Source organism: Lissotriton vulgaris, chromosome 10 (assembly GCF_964263255.1).
Source record: "Lissotriton vulgaris chromosome 10, aLisVul1.2, whole genome shotgun sequence".
Taxonomy (NCBI): domain Eukaryota; kingdom Metazoa; phylum Chordata; class Amphibia; order Caudata; family Salamandridae; genus Lissotriton; species Lissotriton vulgaris.
This window is the reverse complement of record NC_141698.1, coordinates 1,027,250,253-1,027,271,392: the sequence shown is the minus strand read 5'-3', so window position 1 is coordinate 1,027,271,392 and position 21,140 is coordinate 1,027,250,253. Positions and strand designations below refer to the sequence as shown.

Sequence of the window (21,140 nt, the reverse complement as noted above, 5' to 3'; positions counted from 1 at the left end):
TTGGATAGCTTCCCCTTTGGGGATCGCATCCAGTGAACTATGTTTTGTGACAAACAGGATGATTGTTTTAAAACAGTTTTGCTTCCTTTAAGGAACACAGGCTGCTTTAAAGAAATATCATTGAAAATGCAAGCACCGGGATGGAGGTCTGCTATCCCTTCATGGCCACCATGCCTGTGTTTGTAGCCAATTACAGGTTGCAACAAATAGCCAACGGCCCTATAAATATTCATTAGGCAGATCGTTCTGCGACCCTCTGCAAATGGAGATTTTGTGATGCGACCTGCTGGTAGGTAGGTCTGGAGCTTTTGGCAGAAGCGAACAACGTAATCCCATTTAGTCAAGCAGGTTTCACAACAAATTCACAGGATAACATTGTGGCCCTTGCCTAACTAAACCAACGGGCAAAGTGCAAGAAGCAGCTCCCGCTCTTTGTCTGTTTTGTGAACTACTTGGCTGCCTTTGACCTATTAGATGGGAACACCTTATAGAGAAAGCTCAATGGGTGAGGCATCCCCAACAATCTGCTCCAGGCCATTATACCTCTACACACCCTGACCTGGGGTAGGGTAAAGTTAACACAGACCGCAGTCATCAGTAAAATCGAAATGGACACTGGCCTTAACAAGATTGTGTGCTTGCACCCCTCTTATTCAATCTGTATAATGCATACATGGGTGCAGCACTAAGACAAGCAAACCTCATCCCACCTATAATTGAAAGCATTAAGGTCACAATACTATTCTGATGACCTCATTCTCCTGGATCGTTCGAGAAAAGGCGTACAGAGAGCCCTCCATGTCCTGCACAACTACAAGTTGGTGGCAAGCGGCTCTAAAACTAAAATGCGAGATGGCAATCCAACCAAAAAAAAAAAACTTTACATGGGGTCAAGGGTCCACTAAAAATCGAATCTACTCATGCTTATAACTACCTGGGTGTCTGGATAACAATAAAAGGAGCACCCAAAAAGCACCTGAGACACCCTGCTGCAAAGGCAGAGTCACTAATAATCAGAACTTGCAAAATGAATAACTCCCTGGAAAACCTATCTAATGTCCCAATAAGACGAGTATTTACAGCAACCCTTCTACCAATTATCAAATACGGACATAAAGCCTATCCAGAACTTATAGTTAACACCATGGATAAATATCAACTCAAGGCTTACAAGATGGCCTTTAGACTTCCACTACATCTTCAGAGCTGCCTGGTAAGGGTGGGCTTTGGGTTGGAGGGCCAAACTTGGACGAGGATGGCCTCCTTAGTAAATGATTCCTACAGGATTAAAAAAGCGTTACTTAATACCACTATAGCTATCCTCCAGAACATCTTTGCCCTAGAAGGGAATATCTGGTCTGGTCAGAATACCTCCAAAGATCAATTGCCACCCTGCTAATAGATCAGACAGTATTAAACAATCTACAGCTCTCGTGTGCCGCAGTACTGAAAAACAAAAAAAACACTGTCAAAGGCAAGTGACACGGACAAACCCAATAAATCAGAACTATTCAAGTGGCAGCAAAATCATATGCGAATGCACCGCCGGACTGTCTCAGACCTCAACCGTATCTCTGAGGTGCACTTCACAAAGATTTCCTCCTACAAATAAGTTTTTAAGGCTAATGGATCTTTAAATCAAAGAAGTAAATCCCAGATGTTTGTCACTCACCACAATTGTTAACTGCAGACTTTGCGCCTACAAGCATGAGACCTTCAGTCATTTACTTTTTGTTGCCCTGCACTTTTCCATTTGCTCCGTACATTGCTAAAACTACTTTTTCTATGACATTCGAACATGCAACAAGGCCATGAACCTTGTGTTGACTATCACGAAGCTGATGGAACTGGCTAAATTCGGGAAAAGCATCAGCCTCATGCAATCCTTCGTAAAAGAGGCGAATAAAGGCAGCAAATCATCAATAGAGATAGACGATACTGGAACTGGCTTGATATTGCCAGTCAGCAGCAAACCAGCTGACCACCTCAACTAAAAAGCTCCTAGGTTGGTTAGCTATGCACGAATAGGCTGGCATTGACTATGATAATCTGGTCGCCTCTCGCCTCATGCATGTACTTCAGAAGCTAGACAACCAAACCATCTTTACTGTGCGCCCCCTGGAGTCAATTGTTGTGCCATCACAGCCTGTTCTTAGTCTGCGAAAAAGCAGCAATTTATGGCTCCACTAGCAGAAAATCTCATGCTGCAAAACAAGGCGGCCCACGGTCTTGTGCATGTATTATTATAGTAACTAATCATCGCAGCACAGTTATGAGAGTTGAACTTTGGACTGTCAGAGACAGTATCCCACCTGTGGCTAAGTACGTTACGACTCTGTATTTCATTCAGTCCTGCTATATTTATTCTCTGGTTTAGGCCTGCAGTTCCTTACCTGCACCCAAGCACTTCATTTGTTTTTATGAGTATGCTGGCAGACACCCATTTTCTTTGTTTCAATGAAATTGTGGTTCTTACTGATTGTATGTATTAGTGCTCTATCAGTCAAATATTGCAAAGATTGTACTATTGTAAAGATTTTCATTAATCACACAATAAAGAATACATTCATTCACTATAGAGATGATTACCGGCAAGCCTAGTTGAAATCACAGTCAAAGGCATTAAAAATGATTCTGTAGTTATAAGACAATTGTTTGGACCTCTTGAATCTCATTAATTCATCATAATTGTCATTGAAAACCCCTATTCTGCCACAAGAGTGTGGAGAATGTACATAGCTCGCGACTTGCCTTCGTAGATGAGGGGACCTTCATTCAATCCTAGTTTTTGACTGTTTGATTTTACTTTCACTTTTCCCCTGATTGGTGGAGGCCGACGAGTCCCCAGCATGCTCAATGCAGCCAGTGAGCGTGCTATGGAGTCATGTGAGTGGTACAGAGAGGGTCTTGTCACAATTTGAGTTTTACCATAATTGTTCATCCAGGATTCAGAGAACATACTCAGAATGTCACCCTACTTCAGACAGTATTGCCTTATTACATTTCGGGAAAATTATATTTTTAATGTCTGGGCCCAACAGAAAAGTGCTTACATTCAGTTGAAAACTATTATACATTTGCACAGACCATGGTTTAGGCTTTACCAAATTATATTTGTTGTATTTGATTTTCAGGATTGGTAAAGGTTTCCAAGGAGTCATGAAAAGATGGGGATTCAAAGGGCAGCCTGCTACTCATGGACAGACAAAAACACACAGGAGGCCAGGAGCTATCTCGGCTGGAGGAGTAAGTGTTGTAACACATTTGAAATAGTTTTTACAACAGATGACATGTATTGTGGGATGAGCACTTTATTGGGTGCACACTCGGTGACTAAAGTGCCTGTAAGTTCTTGTTTGTATGTTTCTGATGGATACTTCTATCTGCAGATTACTCACCAGTTGAATCTCCTTGGAGCGCAAGAGTAGATCCCCATTGTTAAAATAGCTCTCCTGCATCTCCTGCATCTCTAAGACAGATAGGGTGCCATCGAAGACCTCTGATATCAGTTCTGTTTCTTCCACGCCCTTCAGTGCAGAACCATAGTAGCTCTCCATTCCAAAATAGCTCTAAATATTTCTCTGTTTTGCAGACATTCATATAATGACACTGTAGAGGAGATCATGTTGGCATGTTCTGTTCCTGTCATCACCTGGATTCTTCATGAGGTTCACACAACAGTTTAGACTCTGTGCATGCTTCCAGGCCTGTTCCTGATCAAACCTGCCTCAATTCACCATCTGTAGAAGAGTGTCTGAGACCTTCTTACTTATCTGGAGATTACAAGCACTGAGACTGGCACCTTTGCAGATCTCAATCTTTGGATCGATGCAGTGATGGGCCTTTTTTTCTCATAAGCCTCCTCGCTCCAAGTTTAGGACTTAATGGCAGACAACTCATCTTTGAGGATAGTCATCCTGATCAAGGGACCGGTTTTATGTCACCAGAGTTGTCCTCTGGCGACCTCTTTGATGTTATCTTCATAGCATTAGCCCGCTTTGTTGGATATCTATGCCTGGCTCCGTTCCGATTCCGTGTTTGGCTCTGCCAGCTACCGTCCCAGCATTTCCAGCTCTTGGTGTTGACCCCGCTGAGTTGGGAAATTTTAGCCCATGCTCTATGAACTGTGCTGTCCTGCTCCTTCTCCCTCTGGTGCATCTTGGGTCTTTGAGGTGCCTACGAGCTTGCATTTGCTGGCGACTTTTCTCCTGGTATCTGCTGACCCTGCCTATGAACCAGAAGATTCACAAGCAGCATATGTTTTGCTGCCAGACGCCATCAGCGTAGAGTCCCGTGCAGTCTGTCTCCATTCTCAAGCCATATCTGGGGCGCTTTTCTATTGAGACATCTGCAGTTTCTGCTGAAAATTCAGTTGAGAATTGTATTGCCTCAATAATGGAGGCTGATTTAGACTTGCTCTGTTCTTACTTACATTTTGACTGAAATTCTACAGACTAGTCACTTTATATCAGAACCCATATTGCCTTTTTATTGAGATGCCCTTAGATCAGTCTGGAATAGATCTGGTTCTGCTCAAAGCATTTGCTGTTATTCATTGTGAGGTGGCTCATTGACCAGTCCCAGACAACTCAACATTTTTGTCCTCCTGTCTGGCAGACTATAGAGGCCCTGAAGCCACTGGCTAACTAGTTTACATGTGTCAGCACTGGCTCTTTCTACCGTCCTCCGTTGACTGGGGATTTTTGGTAGACTGAATTCATGGGGGAAAAAAACGTTTCCGTCAGGGAGTCTGGCTCTTGGTTCCTGTACCATGATGTGCCTGCTGGTGCTTTACTACCACTTTCTATGGGGGATTAAACAACTGTCTTTTTCCCTTTTACCAGCTCATGTGAAATGCCACTTCATTGAAGTGGTTCATTATGTTTTTTGAATCGCTGGCCAACCTCACAGGTCTGGGTTTGGTCCTCTCAACTCTGTGGCCGGATCTATGTGATCCACAGTGATCCTTCATAGACCTGCCTATTTTAGCTCCTTGGGCCTTGATGGAAATTTTAATGCAAGCATTTTTTTTTGTTAAACACTCTATATTGGCATTTCAGTTATTATTCCACCATTACGTTTTCACATAATATACATACTTATAACATTATTCCTGTCTTATCTAGTTCCAACTCTCATTGTAAAAAGTCTTTATATACATTTTACAGTGTATTTCAGTGGTAGTTCACATAGGACCCATATCAATGAGACTATTCCTTTGTTGCAGGATCAACGTCAAACTAAACTTCATTAAAGTAATAACTTTGTAATAACTTTGCCATTCCTCTATAATCATAACTCCCCCCCCCCCCCGCTCCTGTGTCTCGATGCCCTATGTCCATATTTTTGCCTTGGGGGGCGATAGCCATCAGCCGGGCGCAGCACCACGCAATCACACATCTCAATTTATCTCCCCTCTCTTCTCCCTCCCTCTTCTTGTGATTCTCTCAAGTCTGCAATCATCGTAGACCATGACCGCACATCCTCTTCAAGTCTATCATCTTTCCTCATGTTTCATCCGTACAAATTCAGCGGTTGCACATTCTTCCATATCACGCAGCCATTTGTTTATTGGTGGAGGAATCGGGTTAAGCCACGAGATTGCTATCCTCTTTGCGAACATTAACCCCAAAAGCACAAACCTCCTACTCCGTTTTTTCTCTCCTCGTGGTAGGAATTAGATTTGGTTTGACTGAACGTATCATTCTGGAGATGAACCATCCAGTTGCCGTGTGTATAAGCGCCAACACCCCCTCCCAGAAAAGGCTCAAACTCTTACATTCCCATACCATATGAACAAAGTGTGCTGTTGCTTCCCAGCACCTGGGGCAGGCACTTGAGCGCTTAGCCTGTGGGGGGTGGGGGGGTAGATATACTTGGATGTTCAGTTACACTGTGGACTATGTGGGAGACTTGGGCATTTTAAAGCAATGCAACCTTATAGGCATCCCCAGCACTCCCATTCTGAGCACCGGTTGCTACTGCGGCAGTGTCGTGCCTTCCTAGGGTACAGGTACCAAAAGCTATTTTTTTTTTCAGCATCATAATCTCTGACTTCCCTTCCAGACCATGTTCCTTTGTATTCTGAGGAGCGGGTCTGAAAGGGTGCCTGCATTCTTGGAAATGGTGCTGTTCAGTCTGAATTTGTGCAGAGGTCTACTCCTCTTCAAGGCCCGCTTGTGCTGTGTCCCTTCGGGCCACAGAGCCATTTCTATTAAGTTTTGTTTCTTTGCATGGAAAGACACCTTTATTTGTACTAGCATTTCCAGTAGGACTGATGAAGTTTTACCCTGTAGTTGGACTTATTTGTTCTTGTGGTCATGTGTTTCATGTTAGCAGGTAGTTATTCCTATTTTGACTTGTAGGTCATCCATATTTTAGAGTAAAGAGGGATCTTACCTCTGCTTACTGTTGCTAGATCTGAATGTCTGTGTCCCAGCTTTGAGTCTAGAGTGCACTCAGACAGGACCATGTTTCTCAGTGGACGTAGAAGTATTTTGTACATGCTGATCGTCCTTCAAAACTAATGATCCATGTTTCCTGTGCTAATAGGGAGTGAACAAATCCTTAAGTTTGTGGTTGTCAGCCTTGTTTTGAGGGTTCTGGTGCTCCTAGCTTTGTTTTTAATTACTCAATTAGTTTGTTTATTCTAGCAGCACACTAAGGAAGTCCTTCCTTGTTTGGCACTCATGATGATGAGGGGGATGTCCTAGATGAAGTTGCACACTCTAAAGGCTGTCGGCCTTGGGAAGCGTAATGACTTTGGACGCTAGTACCGACCATACCACCGTCTGTTTTCCCAACAGTTTTTAAGCCCCTCACTGCTCGACTCAACAGCAACAATCCAGGTGCCATTACCATCAGTGTTAACCAGGTCGAGGAAGGGAGACTTCAAGACCGACACCTTCCTCAACGAAGCAACCTATAAAACAATGAGCCCTGGCTTTCCCCATCCCTGTTGCTCACTCTGTGGGGGTAGTATTATGTTTTCATCTGGACTAGTGGAGAGAAATCACAAAAGACAAGTGGGTACTGAATATTGTGCAGAATGGTTACTTGTTCAGATTCAACCCCCCCCCCCTCTCCATCAGTACCACCTCAGGGAAGGTATGTCCATCATCACCTCAAGCGGAGGTGAACATCCTACTAAGGAAAGACGCTATAGAAACAGTTCCATCTCAGCAATGAAGTCAAGGAATGTATTCCTGCTACTTTCTGGTATGAAAAAGAGGTCCTATGCAAGAGTACAACCAATAATCTACCTGAGGCTTTTAAACAAGTTCATCTGCAAAGAGAAATTTCAGATGTTGGCACTGCACCAGATTTCTAAACCACACCAAGGAGACTTGTTGTGCTCTAAAGATCTGCAAGACGCTTATTTTCACATGCCGATTTCCAGAAAACATCGGAAATTCCTGCATTTTCAAGTAGTGTCAACATTTCCAGTCCAGAGTCCCCTCGTTTGGCCTCAAATCAGCCCCCTGCATGTACTCCATGCATGGTAGTGGTAGCTGCTTTTCTCCGCAAACAAAAGATCTTTGTCTATCCGTATCTGGACAACTGGTTGCTGAAAAGCTAGTCACCCACTCTGCTGCAAAATCACCTCTTATACTGCATACGAGTGCTAAGCAATCTGGGCATGCAAATCAACTACAAGAAATCGATTTTCAATCCGACTCAAAAGATACACTACCTGGGTGCCTCTCTGGATACCATGAGTGCAAGCGTGTGTCCTTCAGAGGAGAGGTTATCCTCAATAAACAAGTGCTGCACTCTCCTCGGTTCTCGCCATCTCACGGTCAGACAAGTGTCCTTCATCATCCCGAATGTCAGACTGCAGATGAGTCCTCTGCAGCAAACTCTGTAGAATCAGTGGTCACAAGTATCGGATCGCTGGGAAGACTTTGTGGTTATCCCTCAGTCAGCCAAGGATTCAGTCAAATGGTGGATGAAACTATCGCATCTGCTGAAAGGAGTTCCCTTCCATCAGGATCCTCGTAGTCAGACAATTGTCACAGATGCTTCCCTCCGGGGGGGTCGGGGTCTCACATGGGTCCTCTTCAAGTACAAAGACTCTGATCAGAGACGGAGCATAGGTACCATGTCAACCTACTAGAGCGGAGAGCGGTGCATCTTGCACTTGAGTCATTGCCCCCTTCCTTCCGCACCTGTTCCTTGTTGATTCAGATTGATTCAGATGGACATCACCACAACCATGTATTATCTGAATAAACAGGGAGGAACCAAGTCGAAACCCCTATCAACGGAGGTTCAGACCATATAGAAGTGGCTTCTTGCAAGGAATTTTATCATTTCGGAAATTTATCTCCCAGGTATTGTCGCGTTCTAATCTAGGACCCTGATCGATACTGTGACCTTATGCCCCTATACGGCTATAAATCCATTTATTCCCTATATTGGTATAACCTATCAAATGCAATATTCAGAAACTCGTCTCTGGCCTCACACGAACAGAGCCACATTTCAGAATCACTTCCTTTGCAGCTCATTAGTGCAAATGACATAGAAGAAGCCACTATCTAAGATTCCTAGATTAACACTCCGAGTTCTTCAACAAGATAAAAACTCAGCAACCTGGGAAAGCCCCGCTTGCTATGTTTTGATTAGTAATAGAACTCTAATGAGCACTGAGAGACGATCACTTCCTAGTGACATCTTTATTGACGTCTTATGTCCAAAAACTTACGTCAAACATGGCACCTTTCAGGTATAAATATTACCAACGTTGCCTTAAGCAAATGCTGTTTTGCTGAAGCTGAAGCTATCGCTGCCACGCTGATGCTGATAGTATCGCTACTGCTATCGCTGCTAACGAGCGAACGATGGTGTGGTGAACACAGGAGCTGAACAGCCGTCCCCCTGCAAGAGCCCAGCAGATGCAAGCTGCCCGCGGATGCTGCCCCTCCTCCTCCTCCTCCTCCTCCTCGACGCGCTGAGAGAGACGCTGTCTTTTCTCATGCCGAGAAATCCAGCTCCAGCGTTTCCAGCCTACTCTTGCGAGTGACTGGGATATCGAGTCCCCTTAAGGAGATACCAGCCCTCCAACATTCTATTCCAGAGGTATGGTGTTGACTAAACCCTTAGAGAGAATTCTTGAAGCAAACCTTGGCAAAACCAACTTAAACTGAAGCTACTTACTTACTCCCCTCCCAAGTATTAGGCTTAGGTCAGGTACACTGGGGTAGGCGTAGTTAGAAGCACCAGTTGAGTATGTTAGTCAAATGTATATATGAATGTATATATGTTTTATTCATTTTAAACCATTGTATGGCTAAGAAACCATATCAATGCTTTTACAGTATTATTGTGCAATACTCATTTTACTGTACGTACTTTTTATAATAACAAGTCTTGCAATTGTGGCAATTCATTTCTCTTGTATGAGAAGAAAGACTGTTCAATAAATAATATCTTTTATTGAAAACGCCTGTCTCTCTATTCTCTAAATATTGTGAAAGTAATCTGCACAACAACTGACTGAGTAAAATAACTGTCTATTGTTTCACACGACTCTAGAGATTGACTCTTATCTGAGGAGCAAAGTTGTCATGTTGCACGGTTGTTGGAAAACTGAATCCCTTCTTGTCTGTACCAGGGAAGCTGATCACTTCCTATTCAGTCAAGAAAGTTTCCAGTGACCTCTGAGCTAGTTGGTAACAAACCCAATTACGTTTAGCATAGTCAGTAGAGGCCTGGAAGATCCGCACTTCTATGTCGATACTACTGTTTATGTTATTCCAATGCGCAGGGCCTATTGGGAAAATAGGAACTACACTACAGTATTCCCAACGTCCCTGCAGATTCTCTGTCGGAACTTCGTCAAAGCTCACGACTGGGTGGTCCAATGATGGGGTGTTCCATTCATCAACTTGTTTGCAGACGCAACAAACGCGAAATGCCCGTCTTCGCACCCAGGTTTCATCAACCATGCTCCAGAGGGAATCCGGTTTTGATAAGATGGTTGCAGACATTACTTTACGCTTTTCCTCCAATACCGCACATTCCTCTAGTGATCAACAAGTTCTACAGTGCCAAGCCCAGAATGATACTGATCGCACCATAGTGTCCACACTAGTGGTGGTATCTGGATCTTTTTCAACTATCAGAGATAACACACAGGAGGTTACCATGCCAACCGGATTTGCTATCCAAGCACGTGGGGAAGATATTCCACCCTAACTTCTCATCTCTACGATTGACGGCATGGCTCCTGAGGTCCTCCAGGACGTGCATCTAGATTTGTCTGCAGACTGTATGAACATTCTTAAGGAAGCGAGAAGACCGTCCACCAGAAAGTCGTACGCTTTCAAATGGAAGCCTTTTTTACTTATGGTGCTTTAATAATGACCATGATCCTGTTCGGGGACAGGAGCAGGTGATTTTGTAATCCCTACTGTACTTTGCCAAGTCAGGCTTTCAGTTTTCTTATATATCCAGGTATGTGACACACAACGTAAATCACTGTATCTGAGGACCGTATCTCAGTTGCAAAAATATTCTTTATTCATTTAAAAAGCTTCATTAAAGTAGGTTGTTAGACCTGTGAACTTGCCAGAGACGTTTCTCGAAGTCTGAGCACATGTAATACAATTTTGACACTATTTAGAGAGACCTTACATCGAAGGAATGTTGGGATTTTCTCACCAATTTATTATACACGCTTTGAATATACAAATTGGAGCCCTGAAGAAGTGCGTGCAGGATTTGTCTACTATAAATCACTACTTTAAAGACGCTTTTTATAAGAATAAAATGAATAAAGAATATTTTTGCAACTGAGATACTGTTGTCAGATAGTGATTTAATTCATGTGTCAAATACTTGGATATATCACCATTATAAAATGTTGATGAATATATGTCGTACTCTCAATAACCTGATGTATTGTTAATAGAATTGTAGGTGCTGGGCCACCAGTGGAAAAATGTTGTTTCGAAAATTGTTTTTAAATTAGGAGGTGAGAGGAATTGCACTCCTGGTCCTATTGCACCATATACAGATAAATACTGCCCCACGTATCTGGGCTTTAGGTGCAGTCAATGTTTTACCATCGATCCCTTTGCAAAAAGATGTTTATATATATATATATATATATATATATATATATATATATATATATATATATATATATATATATATATATATATATATATATATATATATATATATACACTGAAATAACCATAGGTTCTAGTTAGCTGGAAATTTTACTGACATAAAACCAGTCACTGACCATGTCATGAGTGATGTAATATGTGACGTCATCAGCAGTGCATTGCAGGCGCGCAAGTTATAGTGTGTCCAACTAACTATAACGTGGGAATTTCAATGGTTTTATGTCAGTAAAATTTCCAGCTAACTATAACTGGTGTGAAACCTATGTTTTTTTCAGTGAATTTAATAGGTTTTTTAAATGCTAATTCCGAACTATAACTGGTGTGAAACTTATGGTTTTTTCAGTGAATTTCATAGGTTTTTTAAATGCTAATTCCGAACTATATATAGGGCCTCAAACCTATGTTTTTTTCAGTGAATTTCAAAGATTTTTTAATAGCAAATTTCTATAGCTGTGAAATGTAATATTTTTTATAATGAATCCTATATTGTATATTTATGCAATACTATTTTTTTTATGTATATTGTTCATTTTTTTTGCCCTGGAGCGCTCCTGGTGCGCGTACCGGTGAGCGCACCGGTAAGCGCAGTCTTCCGGTGCGCGTACCGGTGAGCGTCCCGTTAGCGCTATTGCCGCGAACGAAAACATCATCGTGACGTATCGCGTAGCCGCGTCCGCGTGCTACGCACGGCGTAAGCGCACCCGGAAGCACTTGAGCGCATACGATCGCGCTACGTAAGCGCCCCGGGGCGCGTAGCGTTAGTGCGTTGAGTCATGTGACCTGAAAATAACACACTTCATTGGTTCGGGACAGTTTTGTTTTCCAAAAGATGAAAGCCCCCACCTTTTTTCCTCATTCTCACTTTTTACTTTGACTGAGGAAGACCTGTTTGCAGACCTATTTGTACCTATTTGTACTGAGAAATGGCTACAGTAGCAGCAGCAGCAGGAGCTTCTCAACCACCACCACCACTACCACAACCACCACCACCACAAGGACCACCACAACACCACAGTGGTGGAGAAGAAGAAGAGGAGGAGGAGAGGCAGTACCTGCCTGAGGATACTACCACCTATGAGCCAAAGGAGCACATAGTCTGGGAGTTTTTTAAAATCCCAAGGGACCTCAAAAAGTCAATGCGCCAAAGGTGACTTGTATGATCTGTGGCACTGTACTTTCCAGGGGGAACCCTGCCAAAAAGTATTCTTTTGGCACCAACACCATGATTCGCCAGATGCAACGCCAGCACCCGAACAACTATGCTGCGGCAGAGGTCAGAGAACTGACCAGAAACCCACCCCAATCTTCTCCCAGCAACTCCCAAAGTAAGCAACCCACTCCATCGGGTCCAGAGACAATGGAGATGGTCCAAAACATCCAAACCCAGTTTGGACAATTCAAAATAGTTTGCATATTTTGTGGAAGGACAATTAGCTATGGTGAGCAAAGCATTAAACTCCTCAACCGTGCTGGTGACAAACACAAGTGCCCAAAAAAACCTTAATTTTTTCCTGATTTTTTTTTTGCTCCAGTTGAGCCGTTTACAATTCCCTGTTTTTTGTTTGTCCCAATAAAAATAACAAAAAAAATATAAAATTGTTCATAAAAGCAAAAAAAAGTAAAAAATGTTCCAAAAAACAATGAAAAAAATATAAAACAAAAAGAATTAAAAAAACTGTTCTTATTAGAACTACCTCCAATTTATAAAAAAATGCTACTTTTTTGAAAAAATCTGTCATTCTTTTTTCCACATGGTACGCTCCCCGGTACGCTCCCCGGTGCGCGTACCGGGCGCTCCCCCGCGAAAATCGAAAAAAAAAATGTTTTGCCCCGCAGGGCCCTTTTATGGCCCCCACATCAAACCTAGGGGGTCAGGGGGGTCCACCCTGCCCCCTTTTGGTCATTTCCCCCTTTGTTTTTGCCACCTCTTGTGTCTCGATCCTACCGAGACACAAGATGGCGGCCGCTCCGGACTGTTTGGAATGTTGACAGACGCCCGAGAGCCAATCGGCTTTCCGCTCGCGAACTCGAGTAGCTCGCCCCGGTGCGCGTACAGGGGCGCGCTTATAGATATATATATTTTTTGGAACCTAAATTACTCAAAATCCACTGGAGCACATATCTTGAGACATAGCAAAGACACATCAGGCTACCAGTCCCTACAATTTTGCCAAGTTTGGTGGAAATCCATTCAGCTGTTCGGGCTAAAAGTGAGTCCAACCGCCCTATGGAAATGAACATGGGGAAAACACGTTTTGGGACCCCCCTTTTATCTCGGCCCCCGCTTGACGAATCCCCCCCAAACTTTCAGGGAAGGAGCAGAGCACAGCGAGGAAAATTTCAGGCAGATTCCTCAACCGGCGCCAAAGTTATTCCCAATAGAATTTTGCGGATTCCCTATAGAAAACAATCCTAACTATAACTACCTACTGGCGACCGCCAGTAGGTAATATATATCTATACGCATATACATGCTACACATATAGATCTAGGCTAGGTACATTTAGGCAAATTACTTAGGGAGAACATTTTAGGAACATGCAAGTGCTACGGTTTTATCTGAACTGTGTATGACCTTCATCCTCGACTCCTCCCAGTCCGGATTCTGCAGCAACCACAGCACAAGACCTCCCTCCTCGCCACCAACAATGACATCCGCATACTACTTGACCAGGGCCACACTGTGGCCCTCATCCTTCTAGACCTCTCCGCAGCCTTCAACACTGTCGCCCACACCACTCCCGCCGCCAGAATCCACGAAACGGGCATACAGGGAACCGCCCTCGACTGGATCCCCTCCTTTCTCGCCAGCAGAGCCCAAAGGATCAGATTCCCACCCTTCCTCTCCGAACCCACACAGATCAACTGCGGAGAACCCCAATCATCCTCGCTCAGCCCCACGCTCCTCAACATCTACATGGCCCCCCTCGCCGCCATTGTCAGACGGCATGGGCTCAGCCTAGTATCCTACGCTGATGACATCCAGATCATCCTCTCCCCCACGAAAAACCCTGAAGACACCAGACTCTGCGTCCAGGAAGGAATGAAAGCTGTTGCAGCCTGGATGAGTACCAGCTGCCTAAAGCTCAACTTGAAGGAGATCGAGGTCCTCGTCCTTGGACCCTCCCCCACTTCGTGGGACAACACCTGGTGGCCCTCTGCCCTCGCTAACCCACCCACTCCGACAGACCACGCCTGCAACCTCTGCATCATTTTAGACTCCTCCTTCACCATGACCCGCCAGATCAACGCCATCGCCTCCACCTGTTTCAACTCCCTCCGCAAGACCTTCAAGTGGATCCCTCCCAAATGCAGGAAGACCGTTACCCACTCACTCATAACCAGCAGACTGAACTACGGTAACGCCCTCTGTGCCGTCATCAACAAATCCCTGCTCTACAAGCACCAAACCATCCAGAACACTTCAGTTAAACTCGTCGTCGTAATCCCACGACATGAGCACATGATCCAGCACCTACAAGACCTCCACAGGCTCCCCATCGAGAAGAGAGTAACCTTCAAGCTACTCACACACACCTACAAATCCTCTCCACAACATCAGAGCCAAATACCTCAACAAAAGAGTCTCTTTACACGTATCCGAAAGGAACCTCTGCTCCGCTGACCTCACCCTGACAGAGACCCCACGCATCCGCAGAACCAGAGCAGGTGGAAGAGCCTTCTCCTACGTCGCAGCAAAGGCCTGGAACGAGCTCCCAGTCAAAATCAGATGCTCCCCCACTCTGCACACCTTCAGGAAGAGCCTCAAGACCTTGTTCCTTGACTGATCCAGAGCTGCACACCCCTCCCACCCCCAGTGCCTTATGACCCTCACGGGCATGTAGCGTGCTTAAAAAAACCTGATTGATATGTTCATCTTTCTAGCACTACCGTAGAAATGTATCTACTGTTTACTCTACTGGTACTTGCAATTTCGTTCGTATGCTTTTATCTCCTAATTGTTGCAGCAAATATGTTTAACACAAGACTGGGCCAATAAATACTTATTGAAACGTCCTAATCGCCATCCTGTGTATTTTCTGAGAATAAGCAAGCACGAGTTTCTGAGCGAAAGTACTGTAGAGTTTTCCACGATCCCTGAGGAATCAGGGTTGTCATATTCAGTGGTTGCCAGACACTACCTACACCACTGTAAGATACAAGGGGGTGGTAGTGGCACTGTAGAGCTAGCTGGTCTAAGGGCTGACATATCCTTTGTAGGTGTCCGGAACCTGTTTGGACACCAAGCCCTCAGTTTAGGTCATCCAAAACACACAGATCCTGGGGATTCCTATGAACTACACGACAATGTAGTTGAGCTGAATATAGAAGACATTTTCTAGCCCTGAAATGTTATCATTGTTTCCTACCTAAATCTCAGATTCGGGCTTTTGCAATGTAATGTGTGCATGTAGTCTTCTAAATTAAGATATACTTAACAGGAAAATTCATTCTGACATCTTTCTCTCTCACTCTAACAGCAACAAACCCCCTTTTATTTAAAATGTTGCAGTGTCTACCCTTATTCAGTACAGTATCTCTGATGGGGAAACACCATTCCAATCGCTTATTTCCAAACATATAACATCATCACTGTTGATAGCTATCCCATCTATAACACAAATGTTTCCTAAAATAGCCTTGTTAAATGGTACTGTTAAGACAAAGATTGAAGTAGGTGGTGACAGTATTCCTATTTTTTTAAATTCATGGTTCATGTACAGCTCTGCCTTAACATAACGTATCAGGGTCCTTTGCAGTCACCAACAAAACAGCGAAAGAAAGGTAACTAGAATGGATACTAAAATGGTGGGGGATAGGTTAGAAAAGCTAGAGGAAGTTGCATAGGAAGTGCATAAAATGTGCATAAAATGTCAATGGTCCATTTCATGTAACCTCATAAACTACATATAACCTTGTCACTGTATGTTATATTCTTTTGTCTCCGTCACCTCTAATAGCAAAGTGTAATATTTTGCCATATATACAGTACTGCAAATTTTGTTTAACCTCTGGATTTGCTTTGATTTAGTGGTTGCTTTGTTGATATATGATGTTTATCATATCCCCATGGGGCCACCTCCAAATTGTTTGTGACCGAGTACTATTTGATGTTTAGTTTCAATTGAATTCCTCTTCCTTTCTCATCTGTGTCACTGTGTACTATTCCAGCAATTTTTTTTTACTTTACTTCAAACCTTTTTGTTAAATGATCTTGACACCCACATGGACCTCGTCCATGCTCTCCAAATACTCTGAATGGTCTACTTGCAGAGTCAACCAAAAAATCAGGGGGTGGGGGGGGGCTAGAACTATGATCCATTCAGCTTCCTTTTTAGTCATTCAAAATCAATGAGAATGGATCACTTGTACCTGTTACCAGGGTTCAATGTGTTCTGTCCGTCAGTACTCTACGGAGTACTTAAAAAAAACCTAATTCACGTAGGCAGGCCATATGGCGTTTTATCTTGTTTCTTCGCCTTGGTTATTTACGTGACATCATCATCATCGGGTCTCTTTCTGTATGCTTCCTCAACCTGGAGGGAACCACTGGTTTATACAATAGTGATCAGAAATCGGTGGTAAGTGAAGTGGTGCTCAAGTGAGGTGAAATGTTAAAAAGACCTTCCACATACTGCCATAAATAATTTATTCTATCTGGTGTATGTGAGGGAAGTAAAAACGGGCGGTCTGGTTTGTGCAGTGCAGGATTGATTATGAATCCACCGCACTATCTAACTAGCACATGACTCTGCTCTCAGGGTCCTGAGAGCAGCGTCAGCACAAGCTGTGCACCCTGCACACGAGGGATTAAGCTGCCAGCAGTCCTGTAGAAGCCCAACTGGGGACTTCACGAGGTATCACTGACCCTCAACCTCAGACTATTTACTCTGATACTAATTATACAGAATTGGGCAATATCCTTTCTCACTTTTTAGGTCCTGAAGAAAGCCCGCAGACCCCCTTCAGCGGCACAGACAAGGGCTGAAACATGTCGACCAACGTTTTGGACACAGTTAGATAGTGCAGTGGATTCATAATCAATCCTGCACTGCACAAACCATACCGCCCGTTTTTACTTCCCTCCCATACACGATAAACCGGCATAGGACCTGCCTACGTGAATGAGGTTTTTTTTAAGTACTCCTTAGAGTACTGACGGACAGAACACATTGAACCCTGGTAACAGGTACAAGTGATACATTCTCATTGATTTTGAATGACTTGCAGAGTCTTCATCTTAGAAACTGCAGGATGAACTGCTCGAAAGTCATGGAATACACGGTCGGAGTGGGTACAGAAACCTGCCCTGGTGAACAGCTCAGCCTGCCCCAGGGGGGAAAAGGGGCGATGTGCTAGTGGACGTACCACTCCTGTATCATTCCTGTCGCTTCTGTTACAGGGGGGCGATATTGCAGCTATGCTGCAAAACAGCCCCCAGGGGTCCAAAACCAGCCCTCACACTGGGGGCCCACCAGGAAAGGCGCCCGGTGCCCACTACGGCCAGTCCAGCCCTGATGGAATAGCGCAAGGATTCAGATGTTGTCATGCACAGACTGAATTGGGTATAGCCTTGTCTTACAGGCATCATACAGGAAAGGTTGCTAAGCATGCAGTTCCATAGAAAGGGAACATTTGTTTAAAAAGCAGGCTGTTCACTGGAATCTTTTTGGTAGAACTGGACAAGGCCTCTCCAGCTTGTTAATTGTACCTAAATATCTAATTTTATGGGGCGGGATGCTCTGGGCAAAGGGGCTTTGTCAAGCACTATTGTCCAGGAACTCACGATCTGTTATCCCCCTCTACTCTGTTCTCCACTTGCCAGCCACACATGTGGTGAGCAGTATACTGGCTATCCCAAGTGAAGCATTTTCTATAGTCTGTTTCATGAAAAAAGTGGTGTTTGAACTATTTCATGTGATGTACAGTCTGTTTTAAACCTTCGATTTTAAGAAGTTCCTTATAAATTCAAGACCATCTCTCTCTTGTACAGGTTATGAAGGCAATGCAGTATTAACAGTGGAGTGTGTCTTTATCTCTTCAAAACGCATACCTCCATATTTTCATTGGGAAATGCCACAAAGAACTGTGGTAGAAGGGGTACTAGTTCAGTTTGTTATTACCCTTTGGCCTCACTTGACCCTCCAAAGTATTTATGAAGGTACTGGTACTTATGAACATGCACCCTTTTCAGAGAGTTGGCCCATATCTTCTCTTGCAGGACAATAATCTAGCATTCAAAAAAGGTATTGAACCACTTCAACCAACTCCCCTTCCCTCAAGCTTTCTTATACACAAGTTGGTTCTTTCTCAGTATAGAAACTTCTCAATTGTCCTATCTTGGTACATCCAGTTTATAGGAGCAACCCTTCACGAGGGAGGTAGGGCTTCTCTTCTTCAGTAAAGAGTAGAACTCACCCTAGAGATGATGTTGCTATTTTACCCAGATTGGTACTTAAGGGCAATTTCCTGTCTAATGTTTTTGGAGGTGATCCTTCTTCTGTCTTCTTGAGTTTGTCACCCACCCTTACATACGTTTTTTACAATTATCCATCAGAAACCAGTGTCCTGGAATGTGCCTTTTACCCTGGGCAGTCATCAGCCCTGCCAAACAAAAGCCTTCAATGTTTGAAAGATCCGCTGTGGGGAGAAGATTTTCAGTGACTCTGACCTCTGGTGATGGCAGTGGCAAAAAAAAGACTGATTTGTTGGGTTCCTTACAAGTACCAAAACATATCATTGACCTGTGACGGTTGAAAAAAATGCGCCTGCATATCAACATCCTAAGGTTGAAGGCCATGTGGTTGGTATTGATGGCATTCTTTTCCCTTGGTTCATCACTGTCAGTTCATTGCTGGAGTGTCATTCTGAGTTTGTACTAACTGAAGAAAAATTCTGGGCTCTAAGACTTTGTATGATTAGGCTCAAATTCTGCGCCTTTAAGCCATAGACCCAGAAATGCAAATTTCAGTACTTCATGTAGTGATAGAGGACAGTGTAGGAATAGATGCTCTCAGCAGGTTGTCCACCAACCACAGGTGACAACTCAGTTATGGAAGTCCTTGCACATATCCTTTTACACTGGGAATCCCCATGAGTGGATGTGTTTGAACTAAAACAAAGTGAAATCTGAATTTCCACAAGGGATTTTTTTTTCCAGCCTGGACTGACATTTCCTTCTAAAATCTCTTTCTGCCTTTCGTCGGCCTCCCCATAATGATAATGGGGCAATCTTTTTGCCCCACACTGTGTGAGACAGACTTTGTTTCAAAATCTTTTGGATTTGAATCTGATTCTTCCATGGACACTGCCAGTTGAGGGTAACGACCTATCACCGCAACAAGGGTAGGTTCGCAACTCTGACTTGGAGATTCTCAGCCTTCATCCTTGGAGTTCAAAGTTTAAATCTTAGAAGCATATTCCCTGACAAAATGGCAATGTAAGGAGCAAGGTGACCCTATATAAAATCTATATAGTTTTGAAAGTGGTGCAGGTTTTCAATACGGGGATTCTAATGGACCTGTTAATAGTAGATATTTAATGTTACAGTTTGCTTTGTTAGGGACCCTTCCTGCTATTCTGGGTAAAGGGATTATACAGCTAAGATAACCCCTGCTTACCCCCTTCATAGCTTGGCACAAGTAGGAAGGCTTATCTCAGAGGCAATGTGTAAAGCATTTGTACAAAACACACACAGTAACACAGTGAGAACGCTACAAATTGACACCACACCACTCTGGTTCATAGTAAAGAAAAGCAGTGTGTCCCCAAATATTGCAGTAAGCTCCGCTAGCAGCGCTAGTGCGTTCCAACCACAGGCGATGTGCCCCACAATTTTCTAGAACAGAACACAAAGTGCCGGCACTCCCTTTACAGGAGATGGCCGTACTGCTCCAGGTATCCTCCCCCCCACACTTTACAGCCGTCGCTGCTCCTCCTGCGGCCGGGGAAATATGGAGCGGCTCCACTCAGGGATCCAAACAAGTGAGAACAACCCCGGACATATATTACACTCTCTAACCTCTCCACAGTAGGGAGCTAAGAGCCCCATGAGGGAATATGCAACCGTGCAGTCACTATGGGACTGTGGGGTTGCCGTATACAAAAGTGCCCTCAATTGGCTGCAACCATGTGGGTCCATTGGTCACAGTACTTGAAAATTAGAGAGGGCAACACAGGTGGCCGCTGGCGGGGAGTAAGGCCCAGTAATTCTTTTACAGGCAGGCACTGGCTTGCACCATTGAAGTAGGCATACTTGAAAGGAAAGTCTTTGTTGTCCACAAGATCCTGCCTTGTTCAGCCTTGTCTCCAGCCACACTACAGGGGGGGTGGAAATAGCATTGTGAGATGTAAGGCACAGCCCTATTCAGGTCTCTGTGACAACTCCTCCCACCACTCTAGCTCAGGAAGGACCATCAGCCTGGTGATTGGCTATCATGATATGCAGGGTGCACCTCAGCTCCCTTTGTGTGACTACCTAGAGTGAATGCACCAACAACCCAGCTGTCAGTGTAAACCAGATGTTGATTCTATAGGCATGCAGAGAAACAGGATGGTAAAGCAAGAAAAGGCCTACTTTCTAAAAGTGGCGTTTTCACACAGACCAGTTGAAAATCAACTTCAGTAAAATATTTATTTTTAAATTCTGAATAGAAACCCAAACTCCAAATTTGTATCTCTTCCAAATTGAAAGTTACACTTGTAAGATATGATGGCAGCTCCAATGATAACCTATGAGAGAACTAGTCCTTGCAATAGTAAAAAAATGAAATGGACAGTATTCCACTATCAGGACTTGTAAAACACACCAGTAGTACATGTCCTTCCTTTCACATACACTGCATCCTGCCCAAGGGGCTACATAGGGCATACCTTAGGGGTGCCTTACATGAAGTAAAAGCGGAGATTTGTGCCTGGCAAGTGGGTACACTCTTAAGGTTGACATGACAGTTTAAAAATGCACTAGCCACTTCAGTGGCAGGCCTGAAACATGTTTGCTGG

General features: G+C 43.9%; 1 protein-coding gene across 1 annotated transcript in view; it reads left to right on the top strand.

Moving 5' to 3' along the window:
• MRPL3 (mitochondrial ribosomal protein L3) overlaps positions 1–21,140 on the top strand; it is a 271,984-nt gene that overhangs the window by 185,162 nt on the left and 65,682 nt on the right. Inside the window, exon 7 of the mRNA XM_086942066.1 lies at positions 3,135–3,246. Coding sequence (XP_086798192.1) covers positions 3,135–3,246 — 112 coding nt within the window. The remainder of the gene's footprint in view (positions 1–3,134; positions 3,247–21,140) is intronic.